Here is a 27,894-nt window from a genome sequence, read left to right as displayed (position 1 = left end):
AGATGTGATTTCATTAAAAATGATGAAATCAATAGAGTACACATGAAATACACAACACATTTAGTACGAATCAATTCCTTAACTAAGCATAACATTTACCAATATAACTGCAGTTTTTTTTCGTCAACAGATAGATCTAATGATAAAGGAGGGATTGCAATATAGGATAAAATATGAGTTTTGGATGTTTCCGATCGATATCAGACGCGTGCGATAATGACATTTAATATCCCAATTCTCGTACATACGGCAGCGGTATAAGAAATACGAATTCATTCGTTTCGCTCGACCACTAATCTCGATCGCTAATTAACGAACGATCACTTTCGTAATCAAATTGACAATTAATTAGCACTTCGCTCCGTAGTATAGTTGTCTACCAAAGTTAGATGTCGATCACAGCCTACCCAAAAATTTGCCACTCACCATTCTCCCATTATGCTAAGCGTAGAGATATTTAGAGAAACTCTTGAAGAATATCCCTGAATCCCTCAAAGGAGTATCTCTCAGAAGAAGCCAGGAATTTTAGCTCGAGATTACTCCTATGGTATATACAACTTGTATACTATCTTTTTCTTTCTCTTTCTCTTTCTCTCTCACTCTGCCAGTTTTTTCTTTTTTTACGTATCTGCTATTCTTGTTCGTGTACAAATTATTAATCTAGCAATAAATATATTAAATCGCTTAGGACACTCTAGATGCGTTAATCCGTATGCTATGTATATATCCAATACAAAGTATGTATAAATCCAACGATGCAATGCGCGCCACACGGAATTAGGTGATGCTGATCAGCAATCGATGGAGAGGGGAATCGCGCCATCCCCCAACGGATTGTCTTTCCTCGGCTTTTTCTCTCTCCCTTGGCTTTTCAGATCCGTCTCCTTAATTTGCTGTAGCTGCTGCGATGGATGCTTGAGTTTTCTGATGCGTCGCTTGTAACAGGTTATCGCAGCAAGTGTCCTTCGTTACAGCGGACGGCAGCTTTCTCGATCTCTGACATGCTGATTGCGAAGAAACCACCTCAGAAGGATCCATCTCGTTCTCCGCTTTAGCACACTGGTGACGGGCGTTGCACGGACAGGAGTTTGTGTGATAATGGTGATGCAGCCGTGTATAACAGTCACTGCATACTCTCACGGGATTATAGAGCTGTTCGCTCGGCAGAGGAGTGGAGTTCTCGGAGCAATCGGCGCAGAAAATCTTGCCGCAGCATCTAATCGCATGTAATACAAGATTATGCTTAAGATTTGTTTTCTTGTCGTCGGGTATGCCTTCCCATCTTTTAGCAGTCTAGCGGTCTATCGCAAAATTTCGCCGCGTAAAATGCATACCTGCAGTGATGCTTACGTCTACCAAGCCAAAACTCAGTGTTACAACCCATGCACCGGGTCACGGCATGATCGGGCACCCAGAGGGTGGGTGCAGGACTCAACTCCTCCACAGCTTCCCAGGACATATCCGATGGTAGTGACTCTCCGTGTTCACCGGTGCTGCCCACGGAATCCGGTAATGAACCCTGTAAATTTTTCGTTACATCATGTTTGTGCGAAAAAGTGATTTAAGAATTCTACTCACAATGTCGTCGATACGATCGGTATCGGCGTTGTGATTGCAAACTTGCTTGATTAGTGCCAACCTCGTTGTGTGTAATTCCTTTCTTAGAGCTTCTTCCTTAAGCTAGAAAAATAAATTGGAAGTTATATTACTTATGACGCAATCATCACTTTAAAGGACTTCACAAAGCGGGACGTTTTCATTCTGTAATATGTCGTCGGCTATATTATTTTCATGAAGAATGCGATAAAACTAATAACTGCTGCTTCAAGTACCTTATGCTCTACGATAATTTGTTGTACTCGCATTTGGACGTCACAACATATGACAGGAAGACCGTCAACATCGTCCAGCCAGTCAGGATTATCTAGCATAATGTCCTGATGGGTTGGAGAAGCCGGACATATGCTACTAGGAGTTCTTGATATCAATGGGGCGCTAGTATCACTCACATCACTACCCTCGTTGTGATTGCAATTACACGATAAGCAAACAGCCCGTCCGGTTGTAGTAGTGCCGGTTTCGATCCACGGCGATACAATATCCCGCGACAAATTCGTCTGTGGTCTGGAAATTTTAATGAATTTTATAAAAATTCCTGTCAATATATACAGACATAAAAATATATAATAATAATAAACAACAAGTACTTACACTTCTTTCTCTCCATTGATCACTGCAATGGCAGAGTCATTAGGTATCAAAGTGTCGGTGGAACTATCTACCGAGGGATTGGCGGGTGAATCGTTGGATGTTTGATTCATAGTACATCGTTTCGTCTTGATTTCATTCTCCAATGAGTTTTCATTTGCAGCTTCATTTTCGTTATCATCCATATTTCTCGTGCTCTTTTGATCCGTTTCAGTCTCAAGTGTCAGAGAATCAAATTTTCTGCGATAGAGAAGCCCCCGAAATTTAAAAAGAACATGGCTATTGCAAAGACTCAACTATCGTCGAGATTACGTACTTCTCCATGGAAATACTCGGATCGCTACGTCTTCGGTGCAAATATGCCGCGTGATCAGGAGCGTGCATGAGATCACCATATGATCTCGTTTTCGTCATCTGTCCCTGCGGTTCCTCGCTCTCGCCACCCTCGATGTCAATCATCGTCACTCTCTGCTTATCATCTCTCATACCGAGTGACGATTCCATAGAACCTAAATACACTTCGGACCACAGGACAAGATCGCGCACGTTGCAACTTGGCCATAATACCTGTATGACATTATGTATAATAAAACCAATAAACATCGCTGTTTTGCATGAACGTGCCAATAATGCAATATATGTAACATACTTGATTCTTTAATGGGGAATATAAATGATTCACGAACGCAGTCGAGTTAAGAAAACGCCAAACGGAAAACGTACGTTCGCGTATTCTCAATTGGAGCCTCTCCTGCCTGGTATTACATAGAAATGTACCAAATAATTGTGAGTATGTATGCTGAGCTAATTTCACCTAAAACATATTATTGTTGTTATCAAATTGCTTGAAAAGAATTTCTTTCAATAATATATATCTCTCTCTTCCTTTCTCTCTCCCCTCCCCCTCCCACTCACACAGAACTATTTATTATATATTTACAAGATATGCCGACGACATTTGAAAGCTACATTGAAACTGCAGAATCAACTGGTGGACGCAGTCGAGCCACTGAAGAAATACCGGACAACGCTCGTTGGGATCGTCGCAACCGATTGTTTGACCGCATCGATCTGCGAACTTGTGTCCAAAGTCTAACCATTCTCTTTCAATCAAAACTTGGAACCCCTAAAATAAAAAGAGAGATAAGAGTAATCGAATTTGATCTCTATCGCTCTATCGCTCTTTAAAAGTTGTTGTTTACCTCCATAGTGCGATAGTATGGATCAAGTAATATCTGCGCTAAGGCGACAATTTGGGGCGTTCGGTCCCAACCGTCGCTACAGTGCACTAATACTGGTCGACCGTCCCTTTCAATCGCGGAAACCACGGTGACCGCCGCTCGCAGTAAGCCCGACATGTGTTGCAGCCATCGCGTACCTTCCAACAAACTTAACCAACTGTAAGAAAGAAATTGTTACAATAAAAAAGTTATAGTTAATTGAAACGTATTAAGAATGGATGAATTTTTATCGAGATGTATAGCAGTTTGGGAGAACAACTTACTTTGGTTGATCTGCATCCGACGCGCAAAGCTGTCGCACGGCGTGGAAACTTTTTCGTATCGAATGGATATTCGGCAGATTCATAAATTGTATGTCACAACTTGGATAATATTCTGGACATTCGCAGCCACCGCCGCGCGCCCGATTCGCTACAGCTGTTGTGTACGATCTCGCATCAACTATTAAAACTTTCTACATAAAAAGCAAGAAAAATTCTTTATATAAAATATCCATAGGAGATAATTCCATTATGCACTTGAATAATATAATGATACTAAATAAATTATATGTAATCAATATTTAAGAGTTTATCTTTCTTTCTTGAATTTCTTTCTGATAATTAAATTTTTCGTTCATCGATTGATTACCTATTTAACCAAGATTCTTACCTTAGCAGCGTTTGGTGTTACAGTATCATCACCAACATCGGAATATGTAATAGGCGAGTCTACCATTGTAGATTCACCTTTATCGTAGCTACACGCATCTGCGAGAGCCTTTAGAAGATCTTCATCCTCAGAACTTCTCCAGCCAAGCCAACCAACTTCTGGTTGGCTGCTGCGAGCTATTACGGCACCATTATTCACATGCCTTAAAATACATAACTGCTTTGATAAAACACAAAAAATGCGATATTCGATTATAAATCACGCATAAGACAGAAGAGTAACACATACCTCCACACAATAGCTGGAATACGTCTAGAACTTCTAAATTTGGCAACAAACTCGAGAGTTTCGTCGGAAATGCAAGCAGGAACCAAGAGCTGCGGCGGATAAGATGGACACATCCGGTAATCCTTATTTATTTGACTTATACGCCAAGTACCATGTAAATTAAACTTCAATCGCTCGACCTAAGAGAATACAAATTTCATGAAGACATTTATGTGCCATGAAAAAAATTTTCTGCAATTACAATCAGAAAAATTTAAAAGATACATACTCACCTCTGAATTAAAAGTGATAATATAAGAACTATTATCTTTTCCAAGTCTAGGATAATCCTTACCCTCTTCTATGGACCATGCATAGTAAGCAAACGCAAATATATCTTCTATACTTTTTCGCGGATAGGTCACTTTGTGTAATCGTTTAAACCACTCTAAACAATGTTCGTTGGTGGTAAATGCACAACTAAAATATTAACACAATATTCACTTGATTAAAGCAGTTACAGAAATCTTTTGCGCACAATCCTCAATAAATCCATAAATAATGTAAAAAACAAGATGAATGTTAAATTTATTCTAAAAGATGAAGAATAAGATGAATATTAGAGGTACCTTAAAGAACGTGCATCTTTGCAACCAACATGCAAATAGAAAATCTCTTTGACTTCTAATTGTTCGATAAGACCTAGAGGTATATTGTAACATGTTTGGCTTAATTGCAAATAAAGTCTATAGTTCGAAAGTGCTAAAACACCGTCCGTCGTTCGTCCCAGTGCCACGACCGATTCTCCGCTCAATGGCGTGAACGGAATTGTCAGCGTCTCATCCTCGCACTCAAAATGAGTGTGCTTCGGGAACAGTTCCGAGGCATGTAGATGGCATATAGATTGCAAACTGGTCGGTTCTTCAGAACTTTCCATCTCTGTACTTTCTACAATAAAGATTTATGTCCTTGACACTCAACAATTATCTCTATACATTTCTTATCTCTATACATTCTATATATTTCAAACATAAATAGTGATCAAATATCTAGAAGCAAGCAGAAGAAAGATGCCCTTTGTCTTATCTTTATCATTTCTTATATCTCTCAGTAATTTAATTCAACTTACTTAATAGAAGCTTTATCAGAGAGTCTCCAATATCTCAAGATTATAAAGTATTCTGTCTCCTGTAACACATCAACTACTTGTAAAAATATGTATGCTCTGACTTGCATAAACATATGACCATTAATATTTATACTGTTAAGCCTTCAGAATATCACAATACTGCAAGATTAAAAATAATTTTCAATTACAATATCAGAAGGTAACTGAAAGGATAAGAGAAATATTTATATTTAGTAGACCACTAATACTGTTGAAATTATTAATATTTTTTCATTAAAAATATCTCTTTTATATATATTTAAATCCAAATAATCCTCTAGAAAATAATACTATAAATATTTATATTACAAATATTAATTCAAAATAAACAAATGTCAACATTTTTCCATTTTTCTCCTGTGTCATTTCTCCTGTCCCATACAAGTAATACATAGATTAATTTTATATAGCGCTTACATTATTAGTGATATAATTTAATATTATTATTTAGTATACGATTGCTTCTCCTTCAATATTTTTCTCTATATTTCTTTCAATTGTGTATACATTTTTTACTCTTTATCTTTTGCCTCAAATCCAAATATGCTCATCCATTTTTCATTTGAAATGCAGAAAGTGCAAATCAAACAAACGAATTCATTGGTATAATATTATATTTTGAATTATATAGAGTTTTTTTTCATTCAAAACTTTTTTTTAAACATTATTTTTCATCTCACATTTTCATTCTTTATCTCCGAAAAATTCACGAGCTATTGGAACGGGTTCTCGTACATACATCACGGTTTAATCGCAGTGCCATCATGAGCACGGGGAAAACGGATCCCTTCGTCTCGCTCTGGACACCAATGTCGATTATTGCCAATTCCGGCCGACCGACTTTTTTTTCCCCTCGTCCAAATTGCATATACACACATACATACATAGATACAATTGTGCATATAGAAAGGGATAGCGATCGAGATATCAATTTAAATTCCGACTCCGTCAGAGTTCGCATCGTGAAGTCCGATTCCGCATGCGGGGATGCACATTCGAAAAGCCGAACGCTTCTTTCTTTTTTTTCTCTAGCATTTTACAGTGCTCTTAAAATAGATGGGATTTTGATTGATGGAGAAAGAAGATAATAATACCTGTCAATGTTTGAACAGAACTTTATGAAACAAATAATTTTTTCCAGATTTTAGAAAAGACGCAGCATCTGTCTTATTGCGGAAAGATACGTAATGTATAGCGCAGCTGAGATAGAGAAAGAAAGAAAGAAAGAAAGAAAAAGAGAGAAAGGGAGAAGTACACACAAATCCATTATTGCGCATCTCCCCTTTCGCAAACAAGAGTGTGCAACCGCGCGAATACTTCGTTACATTTTATTTCGTTCCTTTCCAACGAATGCGAACCGCTTTCCTCCTCCGCTCTTGTTATGCGGCCAAGTCAGGCGACATGTGTCAACCTTGAAACGCGCGTCGCATACGGCGCGTAATTACTCGCGCGATTATTCACTCTTTCTTTTTCTCTCTCCTTCCCCTCTTTTCTTTCTTTCCCTTTATGTTGAGAGAGAGAGAGAGAAAGCGCAGAGTAATTTTGCGAGCAGACTTTACTTCCTACTCACTTGGAGGCCTACTCACACTGGTAAGAAATGTTCCATGCGATGGACGATACGCACGTCGATCTGTATGCCTCAAGATCTCTCTGTCAGTCTGTCAGTCTGTCTGTCAGTCTGTCAGTCTGTCTCTCTGTCTCTCTGTCTCTCTGTTGTCTCTCTCTCTCTCTCTCTCTCTCTCTCTCTCTCTCTCTCTCTCTCTTTCTCTCACTCACCACACACACCAACACTCACTCATTCTCTCACCCTTATACAGACCGCGTTCTTTCAGGCGGAATCCATAAACCGAAAGCACGAAGAGATGCCACGCATTTAACGATCTTGCTCCGCGACGCGGGGCATCGTCCTCACGGACACCGCCGCGACGACGAGGCGCCAAAGACACGGATTCGACGTGATAGGACGACGGCGATGATTATCAGTTCTCATTCTTGCAGCTGGACCTCATGGCCATGTATCAGTTTCGTCGCGGCTGAGACGGAACGTCGATAACAAGATTCGATAAGTTTCGCGTATCCCTCTAGAAATTCCAAAAGTCTCGTACCATCGACGTGAAAACTGCTCGATCGACTGACAAGTTGTATATATATACATAACACATATGAACGGATCTAAAGGCCGTATTACACTACGGGTTGCGGGCTCGGTTGCGGTTGCGGTTGGGGTTAAGGCCGTATTAAGGCCATATTACACTCATAGACTTAGGGCCGTGGCACACAAAAAAACGTAAGCAATAAAGGTGCTTTTACATGGCAGCGTCTGCGCAGAATCTAATTTCAGTCTAGAATCTATCTTGTTTAAATTCTGCGCATTTTCCTGTGCAGACACTTAACGCTTAAGGCCGATATTACATTTGTCGTACGACAAACTTTTTAAGCGCATTGATTAGCTAATTTCTAGAGACTCGAGAAAGTTTCTATTTTGCAGCCAATCAATAAGTTGAAAAAGTTTGTCGTACGACAAATGTAATATTGGCCTTAACCTAATATATTACATTCATACGATTGACTATCAAATAAACAATTTCTAGAATTCTAGAGTTTCTATCGAGATTCTCCGAATTCTCCATCTGATAGTCAATCGACAAACATTTTGTTTGAATATCAGCATTATGGCTCTTGCGGATAAGCGCGATGACGCGACGCTCGAATCCAATGAGAGCTTTATTTTTTCCGAAAAGTAGAGCTCTCATTGGATATCGCATCATCGCGCTGGCCGCGAGAGCTATTACACGACGAAGGTACGCGCAGGCGCAGGAACAGCGCACATGGTTTTATAATCATAGTAGCTTAATAATTAACTACCAAACGTTGTAATTAGACTACCAATCACAACCAAACGATTGTCTTTCAATTAAGACCAATTTAAACAAAATTGGTTGGTAAATAATATATTTGTTCGGCTAACTTTACAGCTTCCAGTTAGCCATTCCCACTACTTAACCACACATGGTTTTTTTTACTTTTTGGATAAATTATGGACCACCAAACGTTGTAAATAAAGGATTTGTGACCAACTAACGATTTTGCATCGAATAAGCCTTGATTTAATCGATTAGACTAAAAATTAAAAACGTCCGGCTAACTTTACACCAATATTTTAATTATTTAATTAAAAAAAAACGATTGACCACCAAACGTTTTAATTAGATTACCAATTATCACCAAACGACCACCAAACGATTAGATAATTTTAATTATCAAAAAGTTAAAGTGGTCCGGCTAACTTTACGGAGCTGGAAAACCAAGCATTCATATCATTTCAGTTGGAACCTTGCTAATTTTAACCGTCGGTTATCTAACCCATTGAACTATATACCATATTGGAATGCGCACGGCTCTGCTGATTTGCGGCTACAAATGGGACTGCGAGAGTTATCGCTTATCGCTTCTCAGACCTGTTTTTGTCTATCTAACCAAAGAGAAGCCTGAGAGAGGCAATGCCGGCGATTTTCGTGGGACGCTTTGTCTAGGCCGTAGAGCAGTCGTGCATCCACTTTTAGGAATTGGAAACACTTACCCACATCCACTTTTTAGTACTGTCGGTCAAATCTCCATATGGTTCATGCCCGGCGTAGGCATAGATTTAGGGTTAGGTATATTAAGTATTTAGGATTTTTCACATATAAATCGCAATCGATTGTGTCCAATCGAGACATGTTCAAACGATACTCAGTCATTATTTTTCTATTTATTGCAGAATGAAGCAGGGAGTACACACTTTTACATAAGCGCATAGTCATAAACATAAGGAAATTGATTGGTCAATTTTGTTATGCATAAGAAAATAAACCAATCAATTTTCTTATGCTTGTGGTTATGCGTTTATGTAAAGGTGTGTGCTCCCCGCTTAATATGTGTATTTAATAATTTAATCTAAAATGAATCTTGTATATCAATCTTTCATTTTGAGGAAGTCATGTTTTTGTTACGAAAACATGTTCTTAAAATAAAGAGTGGGGATATAAAAAGATTAAGAAAGTTTAAAAAAACCAACATTATATAATCCAGCCTTCATTTTAAGGAAGTCATATTTTCATTACGAAGACGTGTTCTTAAAAAAGATCGATGGATAACATGAAAAGATTAAAAAAAGTATAAGTTAAATAAAAAAGTTTTTAAATAAAATCTTTTGTAAACTTGATTTATAGCAAAGAAAGAAAACGTTTTTTAAAAATAAACTTTTTTAAATATTTTTTTAGTGAAACTGATATCTGATTTTGGGGATAAAAAAGTTTATTTTATATATATATATTTCATATTTTGCTTTTATTTTATATCTATATTATAAAAAAATTGTTGGTGTTTTATTAGCAAAACCGGATATTAGTATTATTTTTTTCGAAATCTACATTTACGTATATAAATAAAAAATAAAAGTATAATATATAAAAATATATAAAAATATAATATATGATATATATTACATTTTATATATTCATATAAAGAATTTAATTACCCAGACAGCACAAGGATGTCCTTAGGGCGTCCAAAGGGCATCCAGGACATACATGTAGGATATCCTCAGGATATCCCATTGTAATCCTCAGATCTCCTCTGGATGTCCTGAGGAAGAGTAAATGATAGCCGTATATTAACCTCTGGAGAATCCAGGGAGATCCTGTGGAACATCCTAAGGATTTTTATAGGATATGTTAGGGATATTTTTCGTATGTTTCAAGGAGCAAATTTTAAAATTTAAATATAAATTAAAATTATGTTTTGTTATTTACTGCCAATATTAAAAATCTAATATTAAAAATAGTTCACCGTTCTTTAATATTTGAGGCTTTCGTGCTGTACATGAATATTTTAGGTTTGGCTCCCGGGTTTGAGTTGTGTAATATTTTCTAAACAATCCAATATCTGAACTCCCTATGTTGGGATTGCATCAGAAATTGAACTGATAAAAAATAATTACATTTGTAATTTCCTGTCAGTTGCTCTTTGCAAGCTTTATATAATTCTCATGACCAAATCTCAAATACGAGTTTGCGCGTCGCATAGCGGTAAACAAACAAACTAGCGGTTGAATACTATTTTTTGTAAAGTTTTTGGAATGTTGCGGACAGTAACATTTCTCATGAAATATTAAATAAATAATAATTTTGGATATATGAAAATGTGCGCATGAAATTCAATTATTAATATTAAACGAAATTAATGTTAACAATTAATTGCACATGTATATATCCTCTGGAAATCCAAAAGACATCCAATATAATAGACAGGGCAGATATATCCTACGGACATCCAGGGGTTATCCACTGGACATTTATACTTATTATAATACTTAAGATTTCTAAATTATATAAAATAGCCGACACAACTAAAAATAATTATGTATGCATATTAAACTTTTATAAATATATTTATAATAATATCTTCAAACATCCTACAAATGTCCTGAACCGTCCTGGACATATTCAGGATGATCCTGAGGATGTTTTGTGCTGTCTGGGTATAAACCTACATTATACAGTTTATATTAAAATCTTATATACAATTTTATATTTCAGAGTAAGTTATTGTTTATGTTATTGTTTACTTTTTCTACTACTAATTATGTTTTATATTTCTATAAAATAATTTATTTTGTTATATCTAGTTTTATATTATTGTACAAAAATATATATTAATATCAATATATTTTTAATGCTATTTATTATTCACTATTATATTATAATTAATAAATAAATAACTTTTCATATTTGTTTTGTTTTTTGTAAATTGCATTAATAAAATAATGTCAAACAAGGATTGAGACAATCGTGCTATTTCTCTAACCCGTTGATATGATACACGTAGTATCATCAATATTATAGTAACAAAGCAACAAGTTATCGAGTCTAACAGGCACCCTTGTCTTACATCTTGTGTATTTATTCACTCTGTTACCTATTATTTTACTATTATTGTTAATCAACATACAATATTTAATTGCACGTATAATTTTAACTATAATTTAAACATATATATGCACATATGTTTATATACAAGTATAAAATTCTCAAAAAATAGGCCCGTTAGTCTTGTTACATTACTGCTTTCTGCCACGAGAGGCCAGAAAGCATTTTCAGGTTGTATCTCGACCGTAAAGCGATACGTTAAAGGAACAAGGACAGCACGCGATTGTCGCTCCTTATCTACATTTATCTCTCAACGATCACATTCGTGTGCTCAACGTATCGGTGTTTGTGCCTTCACGGATACTGCACTTTACGCGATGAAAGAGAGACAAAGACGGCGCCATCATCTCTCTTTGTCAAGCGTTTTCACTATCGAAAAGATCGAAAAGTGGATGTAGCACGAATATGAACCAAATAACCGACGGTATCGAAAAGTGGATAGCACGGACATGAACCATATGGAGATTTGACCGACAGAACCGAAAAGTGGATGTGGGTAGGTGTTTCCAATTCCTAAAAGTAGATACACGGCGCTGCTCTATGGCCTAGAAAAAGCATCCCACGAAAATCGCCGGCATTGCCTCAGGCTTCTCTTTGCTAATATTTTTTACTTTTCATGTTTCCGCCCTAGGGAAAAAGTTACATGATCGGTACCCTGATTGGTCAAATTTCAATCTCGGTCTTCAATGCGTGATCTGATATGAGCTTTACTAGAGTATCTTTAAGCTTCGTGTAGCCTGTCTTTATATATAAGTTTGTGCCCTTGAATGAATATCTATGTGAACGTCTATGGCACAAGTTGAATGACTTGGTATGACTCCGCTAAAGACAATTGGAGACAGTTGTGTGATAGCTGAATTAGAAAAATTTTTGATAAGAATGGCTTATATGGATAATATATTGCAATCACAAACGGCTACTATTTCGGAAAACATGATACCGGACTGGCTGAATTCGGAGCAGAGTACTGGGGTGAGTTCTCGGGGATGGTGATGATGATGATGATACGTTATTAGGTTATAATGACACTGCAAAGAAGTGATTAGGAAACATAATCTTTTTATGAAATTTATTTAAGTAGATGATTATTTCGTCAGACACAGTTAAAAGATGTATTTATCCGCTACTCATTTGAGATAAAGAAGTTGATTCTTCTTTTTACCGATATATTGGATGTATACTTTGAAGTATAGGTATTTGAAATTTAATTTTCTTTTTTTTTTAAATTTAAATATGGACATTTTCTACGTGTTAATTGTTTAATAATATTTCTATTATAACAAAACTAAAATTATAAAAGAAAAAGTTTTTATTTATTGTATACAGGGTGTTTCAGAAATATTTCAATAAACTTTGGAGGTGATTTCTCCACATAAAAACAAGAAAGAAATATATAAACATGTAGAAATGCCTGGTTTATGAGTTATAATCAAAAGATTATATTCAATTCAGTACCATAGCCTGACCTAAATCTATTATATTTTTATCATGGGGACACTTAAAAGCTCTAATTTATGTAATTAAAATTGCAAATGAAGAGATGCTTTATTAACGCATCGTAAATGCCTGCGGAACTATTCGTAATCGTCATGGGATCTTTGAAATGACGTAACAGTCTATGATCCGACATGTGCATGCGTACATTGAAGCAGGTGGAGAACATTTTAAGCATTCATGAATTGTTAGTGGATACATAATTGAATTGAAGATGTATTACATTGGTCACGTGTCATTGTAGATATGTTCTGTCAGATTTTGTGGTTGAAATCTTTCGATTATAACTTTTAATCTAGGCATTTCCAGACATCTGTTTATATGACATTTTTTTCTTGTTTTTCTGTGGAGAACTCACTCCCAAATTTGTTGAAGTATTTTTGAAACACCCTGTATAGATAATTAACATCACTATATATATTCTATTCTATGCACATACTTTAAAATATAGTTTTGATTCAATATTTTTTTTATAAAAATTTATAAGAATGCAAAGTTTAGTTTAAAATCTTGAAAATATATTTATAAAAAGTATTGGAAATATCAAAGGAATATTTATAGAAAGTTATTGTATTTGAAAGAGGAAAAAATAGCAGAGAAGTGATTAAACACAGTCAAATAAAGCAATAACTTTTGTAAGTATGGTGTAAAATGTTACATTTAAGTTTCCATCATCAGTGATACTATTAAAAGATTTGAATTTGTGAGATTCTGATAAATAGAATTATGGGTTTATCACGTGTTCCTTTATCTTGATTTGCGACACTGCATTTGAGCTCCTTATATCAATTTGGTGCAATGTTTGATGCCATCTTAAAATCTATTTACAGACGTCAATCATGGCATGCGAATTCGACGGTGGTGTCGTAATTGGTGCCGATTCTCGGGGTACAACGGGGTAAAGTATATAATTTATTTGACGAGATCATATTTATCGATTACAATTCTTTGTAATTAATTCATTATTTTAGAGCTTACGTTTCCAACCGTTACGCCGACAAATTGACACGAGTGACGGATTACATTTATTGTTGTCGTTCTGGCTCAGCGGCGGACACACAGGCGATCGCCGATATTGTAGCTTACCACTTGGGTTTACATCAGTAAGATAACATCAAAAGAAATAAATAATTGCCATATTTTATCGACACTTAAGGCAAATAAATTTTTCATATCAGAATGGAGCTCGGAACACAACCCTTGGTGGAAACGGCTGCCAACGTGTTTCGCGAGATATGCTACAATTATCGAGACTCCCTGATGGCCGGGATCCTGGTGGCGGGATGGGATAAACAGAAGGGTGGTCAGGTCTATAGTATTCCCATAGGTGGTATGTGCGTGAGACAGCCGATCTCGATAGGTGGTTCCGGTTCGACGTATGTGTATGGCTACGTGGACGCGCAATATAAACCCAAAATGTCGAAGGACGAGTGTCTCAAACTAGTGGAGAACAGTAAGTGCATTGTCAAAGAGAAAAGAGATTCAATTCTTAATAATAACTTTTTACAGCGCTCGCGTTAGCCATGGCCCGCGACGGAAGTAGCGGCGGTGTCATACGAACCGGAGTGATTACGGAAAAGGGAATCGAGAGGAAAGTCATATTGGGCAATGAATTGCCACGCTTTTACGAAGGATAAAGATTATTATATCATTAAACCTTTGTCGCGATACGTTTAACATAAGGTATACATTTTTAGAAATCTAAGCGCGGATTACATACGCTATGCATTTGCTAATTAAAATTAAAGGAAAAATCATGTGATTACGTATGATTACGTCCTTCTTTACTTCTCGATATTTATCCTAGAAATATTTGCGATATTTGCGTATATTTTTATTCTGCAATGTAGCGAAAAATTAAATACTGATTAAAGAACACTTGATTATATGACTTGCTGTGATAATCGATCGTGAAGGATTTGTAAATGGAAATTAACAAGATTACTGATTGGTATCGTCATTATAAGTGACAATATCGATCGCGACATTTCTTGAAGCGTTTTTGCGCGGGACAACCGACGTTCATCGGCTCTACGAGATTTCTTGTAGCAAGACTCGTGGTGCTGGAATCATTACCGATTCCCAAACGCGTATCCGTACCGCCAATGCTAAATTTAGGTCATATTATCCACTTATGATTCTCTGGCCGTGGAATATAATCTGTCGGTCGTTCGTTTCGTACTCCGTACTTTATGCCCATTGTTAAGCTTAATTAGAAGATTGTCGCAATGACACTATCGTGACGCGTATAATCGCGGCGCGGTGTGACTCTCTTCCTCACCCGGCTACGCTACGATTCGCGTCAAGATAGTCGTCTCGCGGCTTCCGTGATAGACTTGCCAATCTAGCACTTTGTTAACTTGAGAGCGTCCGGTATCGGTCTGTTCTAATATCTGTAAACCTCGAATCTTTCAATACTTGCGTACTTAATCCGATATTGTTAACGATACAGTTGGAGATCAAATTCGATCTTGATTTAAAAGTGAAACTTAATCATTTAAACGCTCTCTCAAATGTTGATAAAATTTTAATAAACGATTAACATTATCGACAAATTTTATTTTATAAATAATTAAATTGCTATAGCATCCTGCAAATTCTTTCGCGATCTATTCCGTATTCTTTATGGTAGATCATAGCGTGACCGCTGTTATTTCCGACATTTAATAGAACGCGTTATGTTTAAGCGTTAGATTAAAACAATCGGAAGACTTTATCCTCGAGAGCGATACACATTTCTCCACTGTGGTTATCTATCAAAGCGACAAGATTCCGTTTTGCAACAAAATGACTTCGGAGGGTACTTTGAATGATCTGGGCTCGGCCAATTGGACGCCGGAAATGCCCACCGTACAGGAGATCAGCGAGTCAATGCAGAACTTCGGTACGTCGGATTACACCGTGTTCGCGGTGATGCTGATCACCTGCGGCATCGTCGGCATCTATTTTGGCTTCGTGAGCAAGTCCTCAGGCGAAGACGAGTACCTGGTCGGCGGAAGAAACATGAAGACATTTCCAATCAGCCTCAGCCTGATAGCGAGCTTTATATCGGGTACAGCTATATTTTCGCATTTTATTAATTTTTTTCGTGTGCTTTGCTGTGACAAGAGATCATTAAAGATAAAAATGTCAAAATGTGTCTGTAATACACATTTATATCTTGATGGTGACTTGAAAGTGAGAAGAAAAATTCGAAAAAGATTTATATTTTGCCAATTTAATACATTTTTCCAATAAGGTTTATTTATTTTTATTTGATTTGTTAAGCATTATAATGAAAATAGACTAATATTTGATTCACGATGTTTCTCTTTATAGGTTTCTCATTATATGAGAAGTTTTTAATACCATTTTTTATGTATATTTATCTGCTGTATTGCATATACTTATGTGGAAAATTTCCATTTAATCATGATTTTTTTTCATGACATACCATATATCACACTTCATTCAGATGATAACAAACTGTTAGATTAGATAAGCAAGCATTTAAGTTGTAAATATCTTGTCACTTGTGCAAATGCTTTAAATATGCAATAGGGAAACTTATACATAATTACCCAAGAACATTTATAAAATTATGTCTAATAATGATAAGTATAGGTTCAAAATCTCTATACATTTTTTATTCTATTTAATTTTATAATTTAATATAATTAAATATATTATTATACATAATTTCGGGGATGAATTCGTGGCTCGAATAAGTAATAATTATTCAATGTCGGGAAATTATATCATGAGACTAATTTCTCTGATCGCTCAAAATTGTTTGAACATCAGGTATTTCATTGCTTGGTACACCGACGGAGATTTACGTGCACGGTACGAGCTACCTCTTCATCGCTTGCTCGGTCATCTTCGTCGGTCTCGTTATGTCAATCGTATTCCTGCCGGTCTTTCACGATCTCAAACTTACCAGCACGTACGAATATCTCGAGAAACGTTTTGACAAAAGGATCAGATTGCTAGGTTCGGTCCTCTTCGCCATCGGTATCGTAAGTAAATCCTCGAAAAAGAGAAACGCGCGCATAAAGATTTTTTTTTTCAATTTCGCTGTCTCGAGCAATACAAATATATACGATAACTTCTTTTAGATGACTTGGCTTCCAATTGTCATCTACGTACCCGCATTGGCCTTCAATCAAGGTATACACCTTTCTCAAATGAAAGTTTAATGAGAAATCGAAATTAATTAAAATTCAATTAAATTGACTTGCAAAATATGTCTCTTAAATATGAGAATCGCGTTTAACGTGAGAAATTATTTCCGACAACTTTATTTTCAGTTACGGGGGTGAATGTTCACATAATCACGCCTTTTGTATGCATTGTTTGCATATTCTACACTTGCGTGGTAAGTTAGTCAAGATCTAAGAAAGGAATATAAATGCAAAACAAATTCAAATATAGACCCGAATAATCAATTAAAATTGAATACATACACCTGTGTTTGTCTTATACATATCTCTTTTTATTGTAAAAAGAATATATATACATATAAGATGTTCTAAAATCACACCGGATATCTTTTTAACGGCAGATTTTCTGATCAACCGAAATAGTCGAAAATGTCGTCATTCTTTGTAAGTTTCCAATTTTTCTTATAATAATATAATAATATATTTTCGTAACATCAAATAAAAATTCTATTAAAGTAAATCTGAAATTAACTGAAGAATGTACAATAGTTTTGTTGATCTTTTCCAATTTTAATTTTTACGAAAAGCCCCTTTTTCAATCGCTTATAACTCGGAAATTATTCCCTCCATATTTCTTAAGAAAAAATCGTTTCTAAAATCTGCTATCAAAGAATCTGCTTAAAAGGACGTCCGGTTTTGAATGTCCTGTATGCATATGTATGACTCCAATTGAATTACATTTTACAGTCAGATTAGATTGACCCAAGCAAAATGAGTTTTATTAATAGCACTAGGGAAATGGCTTATTTAATCCTTCTTCTGAAAGGATTTTTTTTTATTGCATTCAGGGCGGTCTCAAAGCAGTAGTATGGACGGATTTCATTCAGACTTTCATCATGTTTGGCTCCATGTTATTAATTATAATTAAAGGCACAGCCGACATCGGTGGATTGTCTTTGGTGGTTCGGAGAAATTTAGAATCCGGAAGACTCGAATTACCCACGTACGTACATTTAACATTAATAATACAGATGTCCCAATTCCGTTATCCTGACACTTAAATATAAGCTTTATATGAAAAAAAAGAAATAAAGATTTGTAAATGATATAAATTACAGCCTTGTATTTTTTTAGAGAGAGAGAGACATGTTTTTATTTTATAAAATAGGATGATTAAAAATATAATTGAAATTAAAAGTACGCTCCAGGACAATAATTTGAAAACACTTTTTAAAAACCGACGTTTTTGGGATTATTCATTCAGATGTCCACAATTTTATTTTGCAATAATTTTGTATAATTTTTTTGTATGTGCTTTATTTTGTATATTTTTTATTTTTTTTAATCAGTTTTTGTTAATAAATAAATTTAATATAATTTATCAGTATTTTTAAACTTTTGGTTTAGAGTGTATAATTGTCTCGTTTAACAGGACAGATTGGAGCCCTTTGACGAGACACACGATTTGGGCGCTTACGATAGGTGGTTTCGTACATTGGCTACAAGTTTCCGCTATCAATCAAAATATGATTCAACGATACTTATCACTTCCTACTTTGCAATCAGCTAGGAGGTATATACACGGTCGAACAATTAAATTTCGAGACTCGCTTCGCATTTCCAAATGTTTGATCCGTTTGTGCTGCCATTTTAGGGGGTTATTCACAATTCAATACTCAACACATGGTGCAAGTTTTAAATTATTTGATTCAATAGTTAATGAGATACAGTTACGCAAAATTGTGTTACAAAATTTTGTTTAAAAATCGGTGTAATGGAAGGAACGCTTGACAACGCGCCAACATTAAATTCTGCGTTAAATTAGTGGAATCTCCAATAGAAACATTACAAATTCAGATTCAGCAAGCCTAGTTCTCTGAAGCAAGCCCTTTCAAAATCTGATTCATGTTTTTTTATGTCATCTGTATCTTTGAAACGTCACTCTTATGCATAGCTGACTTTCCATAGGCTTGTTGAATCATTTGTAACGTTTCTGTTGGAGACTTCTCTAATTTAATGCAGAATTTAATGTTGGCGCGTTGTCAAGCGTTCCTTCCATTACACCGATTTTTAAACAAAATTTTGTAACACTGCTTTGCGTAATTGTATCACATTAATTATTGAACCAAATAATTTAAAACTTGTACCATATGTTGAGTATTGAGTTGTGAATAACCCCCTAAAGTGGCAGCACAAACGCATCAAACATTCGGAAATGCGAAGTGAGTCTCGAAACTTAATTGCTCGACCGTCTATTCTATTCTTTCATAAATTAAAAAAAAAAAAATTAATTTTTTTTACAAGAACAACAAAACATTTATTTTTAATTGAGATATAGTTATATATATATATATTTAAATTAGTATGTACATATATATATATATATATATATATATATATATATTGTATATATATACTATATAATTTAAATTTATTAATATTGGATATAAGTTTTCGTGCTTTCAAAATAAATAAATTTATTTCATACATGTGTCATATACAATTGATAATTACAAACATACACAATATTGTAATAAGTTAAATAAATTCATTTCTCTACGCTCTTTTATATATATATATATACATATATAACACCGTTCTTGATAACTATATACGTTTTAGAGCACTCTGGTGTTTTATAGTCGGAGTTTTAACTCTGATTGGCATGTGCGGATACGCCGGTCTACTAATTTACGCTTGGTATCATGAATGCGATCCACTCACGACCAAGGTAACGTTGTTTATTTAATCGCGAAAATTGAACATCGATTAATGTATATATATGCTAGCTGGCACGTGCCAAGGATCAATTGCTGCCACTACTGGTCATGAACGTTTTAGGACAATTTCCAGGACTGCCCGGTCTCTTTGTGGCTGGCGTGTTTAGCGCTGCGCTCAGGTAATTCACGTTTACAATTAATTAATTGAAATAAAATGAAAACAAATCTGTATATAATTATACTAGAAGATATTAAAAGAAGATAATTAAAAGTTTTAGCTGTCTCTTTTGTTTTTAGATGTATGCATATAAGATTATTTTTGGGATTCTTTTTAGCTCGCTGTCGACCGGTTTAAACTCTATGGCGGCAGTAGTACTAGAGGACTTTGCCAAGCCCTTTATCAAGACCCCGTTTACACGTAGAACTGCCGATATCTTCATGAAGCTTACGGTTGTCGTTTTGGGCGCGACGTGTGTTGTTCTCGTCTTCGTCGTCGAACAGGCGGGCATTCATGTGCTGCAGGTAAACAGATCGAAGACGACTTGTCAAGTAATATAAATCAAATTTTTTCTCTTATATATTGGAATGATTTTTGTAGTTATCGATAAGTCTGGGCGCCATCACTAGCGGACCGTCTCTTGGCATTTTTAGTATGGGATTATTGTTACCGTGGATCAACGGCAAGGCATGTGCTCTAATGATAACTTTACTTTAATTTAATTTATATTTAATGGATATATGTATATTCGGATTTGTCGAAGTAAAGAAGAAAAACCCTCTCGTGTTTTCAATTTGCCAGGGTGCTCTGATCGGAGGACTCGCGGGTCTAAGCTTCATGGGTTGGCTCGGCCTTTCTGCTGAAGCGGCCATCGCTAGTGGACAAATTAAGTTAATATTAAATCATCATTATAAAGGTGTTCCGAAAATCGCACAAATACTTTTATTACTTAATGTTTTGACAATTTTCTTGTATAATAGTATTTTTATTCGCGAATCTCGGAACATTCTGTCATATGATATACATGTCATATATGTATTGTGATTGTATTTTGTTTTCTTTCAAAATACAATCACATATATCTTTGCAGATTCGATGTGAAACCCGTCACCACAGAGGGATGCGCTTACTCATTTCCGCAGGTGGAAAATTTACTGCTATCTGTACCGCCGAATTTGATTTTGGACAACGCGAGTGGAGAGTAAGTTTTAGAGGGTGTTACTAAATTTGGTAAAACTGCATAAAAGGTAACATACCTCCGATTTTATCGCCACAAATATATTGTAAGGGAGGTTTTTTTAAATAATTCCCCAGTTACATTTTTTTCAAGGTGGGGAAAGGGGCGGAGCCTCTCCTCCGTCCACGCATTTAAAAAATGATATTTTTCAAGAAAATACTCACGAAGTTGTGTAATTACATGTTGAAAACTGTTAACGAACTGCGAGAAATAGGTGAAACACATTATTAATAAAATATCCATGATCATGTACCTATCCCGTAAATATAAATAAACATTTTTTCCATATCTGCTCTACAACAAATACAACATACACAAACTTCATTTTTCTTGATATTATCTTATAATACCTGAGAAAAAATATTAAAACTGAAATTTTAATTTGTTATATCTCCTAAATCCAATATGTCGCCCCCTACTTATATATGTATATTTTCTGCAGGAAATTATTCAGAAGAACCTCCTCTATAACATATTTAAGTGGCGATAAAATCGGAAGTGTATTTCCTTTTATGCAATTTTACCCTAAATTTAATTATACGTATATCAATTTGGCGTAGATGGATAACTGGTACAATAACCAAGGTTGGGTAACTTAATTTTTTTTAACTAAATTAAGTTTAAAGTTAGTGGCCCAAAAATTAACTAAATTTTATATTAAAAGTTACTTAAACAAAAATTAACTCAGTTAAAGTTAAGCTAAAGAATTATTATCTTATTAAAAAGTTAAAAGATAATTATGGAAAATTATGTGTTTTTTTACATAATTAATCTTTTAAGTATACATTTTAAATTAAATTTTTTAAATTTAGGTAATATAATAAAAGGTACTTTTTTATAAGACAGATAACGTTTTTCTTATATAATAATTAATGACTACATTTACATGTCACCCTTAATCGGGTTTAATAACATCCGTATTTTTAAAACTGACCAATCACGACTATTTCTCTGAGAATGGAATGATTATGATTGGCCAGTTTCAGAACTACAGATGTTATTAAAACCGATTAAAGGTAACGTATAAACGTAGTTTATAATACACATTATTTAAATATACTATAGTTGTGAAATAGAAATATTATAGTGTTTAAAAACGGTTAATAAGAACTTCGATTAAGAGGACTTTTCTGTTTAATTTAAACCGCTCTATCTGCACACGTGCAAGTTTTATCTTTATTTTTAATTATTAAATACTCTAACAATAAATCAAAACAATTTAAAATTATTTATTGAATTTTAATAAAAGTGTCATCTTAAACTTACTGGTCCATCATTTTTCCTTTTATGGTTTCATTAAAATTAATGGCAAAATTTTTCGCTTTTCATATTTCCGCTCTAGGGGAAAAGTTACACGATCGCTGCCCTACACACAGAACGCGGAAACGCTTGCCGCGCGGCAAAAGACGATAGCGGTAGCCAATCAACTTATAACTTTTTAATTAAAGTGAAAAATTGATTGGTTACCGCGTCATCTTCTACGTGGCAAGCGTTTCCGCGTTCTGTGTGCAGAAGCTATTAAAGCCCGTATCAGATTACGCATTGAAGATTGAGATTGAAGGTTGAAGATTGAAATTTGACCAATCAGAACAAAGAAATTTTAATCCTTTTTGTTCTGATTAATCAAATTCCAATCTTTAATCTTCAATCTTTCATTTTCAATGCGTAGTCTGATACGGGCTTAAGTTATCATTATTAAACCTCCTGCACTAAACATACGCTCTATATACGCTGAAGATCTTAGAACATATATAAATGGAAGGAGAATACCTTTATTTCCCGATAGAAAAACATGTCAGAAGGAAGTGAAAAAGAAAATCATAGTTGCCTCTCTCTTGTGAGTAATTGTTCTAAAGTGCGCATATACGGCTTACAATTTTGGCCCAATGAAAAATAAGGTTACATTAGTCATGTGTGTATGTACAAAAATATGTATATCTACAGATACGATGTTTGTATATGTAGTTGTTTACAAGAGAGAGGCAACTACGATTTTCTTTCTCACTTCCTTTCGATACTTTTCAGCCTGCTATTCCCCTTCTATTTATATACAGGGTGGTCCTCGTAACGGTCGCCACGATTTTTAAAGCACTTACAATAATCTGACATAAAAAAGTTTCAAACAAAAGTTGTGTGGCTTCAAGGGGGCCATAAGATGGTGACAATGATTTGACCTTGGAAAATCATTTGAAGGTCATGTGAAGGTCAACTTTAAAATCTTAAATGGAAACCCCCATTTTTTATTTAGTATTCTTGTAGCTGACATCGAGAGCTTTCCAAAACACTATAATAAAATATTTTTTTATTAAGTACTTTTTGAGTTATTTTATATTTTAATCTGACATATTTTGATATAAAAAATTAAATATCTCGTAAAATATTTAGTTTTTGATAATCTTACCGTAATACTTCTATGTACAGAATAATGAGACAAATCAATTAGTATAAAAAAAAATTGTTTTTAAGAAAATTATTTACAATGTATTTTTTTAAACAATTATTTGTTTTTTTTTTGGCACTAATTAATTTGTCTTATTATTCTGTACATAGAAGTATTACGGTAAAATTATCGAAAACTGAATATTTTACGAAACATTTTATTTTTTATATCAAAATATGTCAGATTAAAATATAAAATAACTCAAAAAGTACTTAATAAAAAAATACTTTGTTATAGTATTTTGGAAAGCTCTCGATATCAGCTACACGAATACTAAATAAAAAATGGGGGTTCCCATTTAAGATTTTAAAGTTGACCTTCACATGACCTTCAAATAATTTTCCAAGATCAAATCATTGTCACCATCTTATGGCCCCCTTGAAGCCACATAACTTTTGTTTGAAACTTTTTTATGTCAGATTATTGTAAGTGCCTTAAAAATCGTGGCGACCGTTACGAGGACCACCCTGTATAGTCTAAGCTGAGGATGGTACCATTACGTTGTATTTTATGAACGTACGTTTTAATGGTATACTGGATATTATTTTATGTTATTATAATTATTAGTAAACAGATAATTTTCGACTATCAAAGATACGAAATTTTAATTTATATAAAAAAAGTTAATAATTTAACGTTAATACATTTAAAAGAAAGTAGTTTAAATTAAAAGTTCAAAATTAATACACGTTTAAAATTAATTAAGGCCGGTATTCATAATCCGTTCTTATATTCAAGATCGTCTTATTAAGTACAGTCTTAAGATGTTATGCGATCATTTCATTGGTTGATGTGGATTTTAAGACGACCCAAGACCACACTTAAACGGGGAGCACAGACTTTTGCATAAGCGCATAATCATAAGCATAAGGAATTTGATTGGTCAATTTCGTTATGCATAAGAAAATGGACCAATCAATTTTCCTATGCTTGTGGTTATGCGTTTATGTAAAAGTGTGTGCTCCCCGCTTTATATCCAATATCTGAGTTAAGTTAAAATGTTATTAACTTTTCAACTTTTTAACTTAATCTTTAAATTAACTTTTTTTTTAACTTGATTTTTAACTTAACTTTTTAACTAATTACTACCCAATTTTAACAATAACTATACATATTGTTGCGAATTTATTAAGATAAAGAATCGATTGTATACACGTTTTGTAACAAAATATATAACCGTTATTTTTTAATAGGGAACCATGGGCATTGTACCGTCTCAGTTATCTTTGGTATACTATGACCGGTGCCTTAATGACTATAAGCGTCGGTCTCATCGTAACTCTTATTACCTCCCAAAATGTTGAAAAGTTAGATCCGATGCTCCTGGCGCCATTTATGAGAAAATATTTGAAGACTTCAAACAAAGATATCACGTCCGAAGAACTTCATCAGGTCAAGGTATTTTATTATCTTTTAATTAAATTATTTTATCATTTTTGACTTAATTTCTCATTAAATAACAACCATTCCATTTGCCTGTCTACTTTGTGTTCAATAATTTTGCTGATAATTTGTAGCAATATATTGAGTTTGTTTACTATTGAATGTGCGCTGAGTGTGTTTTAATATTATATATTGTTTAGATGCTTTTTTTATTAATAAAATAATTTTTTAATATATTAATATTAATAAAAGATAATATATATAATAATAATAAAATATATTTTTTAATATTATTTTATATATTATATATTTGATTTGTTTCTATTAGATTGCGAAAATTGAGAAGGACGAAAAGACAGCATCTCGCACTATCAATGAGGATGATAAATTATTAGAAGCGACTTCGACATGATGTATAATATACTGTTCAGTTATAAAATTAATCGTATTATTGAATTTCTGAATGTATTGAAAAGATAGTTTCGTAACTCGGTGACATTGTTTTGTATACCAAAGTTCGAATTATTATATGTACTATAACAGAAGCTTTGTACAAAGTTCATATATATGTGATACTATATACTCCTTTGGCAGCGTTGTTGTATGTACATTGTTAAAATTATTATAGATCATTGTGCATATTGTTTTTACTTAAGCGCTCTGCAATAAAAAAGATATGAAAACATTGTATAACAATTTTACTAATTATTAATTAATTTTACTAATGGTTTTACATTGTATATATAATTCAAAAAATATATAGAAAATATGAATATGATATAATATAATAATTGATTCAATGTATTTATTATCGAGTAAATAAAATTTTAAATTAGTAAAAACAAGTTTGTTTTAATCTTTTTCTTTCTTTTCCTCTCTTAATATATCACTGAAAAACTTAATTATTGCAAAAATATTTATTAAAATAAGTGTATATATATATATATATATATATATATATATACACTTATTTTAATAAATATTTTATATGTATATGTATATATATATATATATATATATATATATATATATATATAATATAATAATAATATAACATATATAATATAATAAATTAGTTAATCTCTCTTGAAGAGGGTTTATTTCCGAATTAAAATTTGTGGTTGCACTTGCGCGCTATCTTCAATCGGCGAATTATAACATATGAATTAAGTATAAGGCTAATATTACATTTGTCGTACGACAAATGTAATATTAGACTAAGGGTGCGAACCCATGCAGCGGTGGCGGAACAGCGTAACGCAGAACGAAAGCGGAACCAATCACGAGCGTTCTGCAGTTTTTGCAACGTGGATTCCAAGTCCCTACATCCCCATGGAGCATAACGAGCGCACCGCGGACCGATGCGCAACCAATCATGAGTTATTATTTCAAAAGGGTTAAAACCGCGTTGAGACTTATTTATTAACTTATTTAACATTTTTAATCAATATTTCCGATAAGAACGCGTTTATTTCAATATTTATGTATACGATAATAGAAAAGGACCGATAAAAACAATGTTTAAAAGTCATTTTAGAGACGTTCCCCAGACAGAAAGATGTCCTTAGGACGTCCAAAGGGCATCCAGGACATACATGTAGGATATCCTCAGGATATCCCATTGTAATCCTCAGATCTCCTCTGGATGTCCTGAGGAAGAGTAAATGATAGCCGTATATTAACCTCTGGAGAATCCAGGGAGATCCTGTGGAACATCCTAAGGATTTTTATAGGATATGTTAGGGATATTTTTCGTATGTTTCAAGGAACAAATTTTAAAATTTAAATATAAATTAAAATTATGTTTTGTTATTTACTGCCAATATTAAAAATCTAATATTAAAAATAGTTCACCGTTCTTTAATATTTGAGGCTTTCGTGCTGTACATGAATATTTTAGGTTTGGCTTCCGGATTTGAATTGTGTAATATTTTCTAAACAATCCAATATCTGAATTCCCTATGTTGGGATTGCATCAGAAATTGAACTGATAGAAAATAATTACATTTGTAATTTCCTGTCAGTTGCTCTTTGCAAGCTTTATATAATTCTCATGACCAAATCTCAAATACGAGTTCGCGTGTCGCATAGCGGTAAACAAACGAACTAGCGGTTGAATACTATTGTTTGTAAAGTTTTTGGAATGTTGCGAACAGTAACATTTCTCATAAAATATTAAATAAATAATAATTTTGGATATATGAAAATGTGCGCATCAAATTCAATTATTAATATTAAACGAAATTAATGTTAACAATTAATTGTACATGTATATGTCCTCTGGAAATCCAAAAGACATCCAATATAATAGACAGGGCAGATATATCCTACAGACATCCAGGGGTTATCCAGTGGACATTTATAGGACATTAATACTTATTATAGTACTTAAGATTTCTAAATTATATAAAATAGCCGACACAACTAAAAATAATTATGTATGCATATTAAATTTTTATAAATATATTTATAATAATATATCTTAAAACATCCTACAAATGTCCTGAACCGTCCTGGACATATTCAGGATGATCCTGAGGATGTTTTGTGCTGTCTGGGTCTGCTCGTTCTGCTTGTGCTCATTCCGCTCTATGGGGATGTAGGGACTTGAAATCCACGTAACAAAAATGACGGAACTGAGTATGTATGTACACACATACTTTGTTAAATTTATGACAGCGTGGATCAATGTAGACTGTAGACAGTACAAAACAGAGATAAATTATTAATTTTTACAAAAGTTATTATATATTCATTATTGAAGGATAAAGGAAAATTGTAATACTTAATAATAATTGACAGGTAATATATAGTATATATGTAGAATAAAATATATATTATACAGGGTGTCCCATTTTAATATCCTCAGGCAAATATCTCCAAAACCAAGCCCGGAAGAGAAAAATGTTTCAGACAAAAGTTGTTTGGTTTCGAGGGGGCCATAAGATGGTGACAATGATATGACCTTGGAAAATC

At 33.9% G+C, this 27,894-nt stretch overlaps 3 protein-coding genes across 3 annotated transcripts; 2 read left to right on the top strand and 1 right to left on the bottom strand.

Annotated features, from left to right (window-relative positions):
- Positions 1-209: 209 nt before the first annotated feature.
- LOC138943027 (phosphatidylinositol-3,5-bisphosphate 3-phosphatase MTMR3) lies at positions 210-7,205 on the bottom strand. The gene is made up of 16 exons (XM_070313546.1): positions 7,122-7,205; positions 5,497-5,555; positions 4,997-5,315; positions 4,661-4,847; positions 4,389-4,567; positions 4,101-4,302; positions 3,713-3,903; positions 3,411-3,606; positions 3,149-3,334; positions 2,858-3,022; positions 2,525-2,775; positions 2,212-2,448; positions 1,833-2,124; positions 1,579-1,680; positions 1,335-1,519; positions 210-1,216 (listed from the first exon to the last, which is right to left on the bottom strand). Exons 3-16 carry the CDS (start codon positions 5,302-5,304, stop codon positions 886-888), a joined length of 3,012 nt encoding a protein of 1,003 aa, XP_070169647.1. The 5' UTR covers positions 5,305-5,315; positions 5,497-5,555; positions 7,122-7,205; the 3' UTR covers positions 210-885.
- A 5,074-nt stretch (positions 7,206-12,279) lies between these two features.
- Positions 12,280-14,740, top strand: Prosbeta1 (proteasome beta1 subunit). Its single transcript, XM_070313690.1, has 5 exons — positions 12,280-12,476; positions 13,829-13,896; positions 13,970-14,101; positions 14,177-14,451; positions 14,508-14,740. The coding sequence occupies exons 1-5, from the start codon at positions 12,318-12,320 to the stop codon at positions 14,633-14,635; spliced, it is 762 nt and encodes a 253-aa protein (XP_070169791.1). The 5' UTR covers positions 12,280-12,317; the 3' UTR covers positions 14,636-14,740.
- Positions 14,741-14,969: 229 nt separating this feature from the next.
- LOC138943138 (sodium-coupled monocarboxylate transporter 1) lies at positions 14,970-25,713 on the top strand. Its single transcript, XM_070313689.1, has 14 exons — positions 14,970-16,050; positions 16,782-16,996; positions 17,096-17,147; positions 17,288-17,355; positions 17,989-18,143; positions 18,573-18,713; positions 19,763-19,871; positions 19,930-20,039; positions 20,196-20,382; positions 20,459-20,545; positions 20,660-20,748; positions 20,949-21,059; positions 24,729-24,933; positions 25,247-25,713. Exons 1-14 carry the CDS (start codon positions 15,786-15,788, stop codon positions 25,328-25,330), a joined length of 1,878 nt encoding a protein of 625 aa, XP_070169790.1. The 5' UTR covers positions 14,970-15,785; the 3' UTR covers positions 25,331-25,713.
- The last annotated feature ends 2,181 nt before the right edge of the window (positions 25,714-27,894 follow it).

This window comes from Polyergus mexicanus, unplaced genomic scaffold (genome assembly GCF_030449975.1).
Source record: "Polyergus mexicanus isolate NDT 795.1 unplaced genomic scaffold, iyPolMexi1.0 SCAF_25, whole genome shotgun sequence".
NCBI classification, from domain to species: Eukaryota; Metazoa; Arthropoda; class Insecta; order Hymenoptera; family Formicidae; genus Polyergus; species Polyergus mexicanus.
This window is presented reverse-complemented; position numbering and strand designations above follow the sequence as displayed.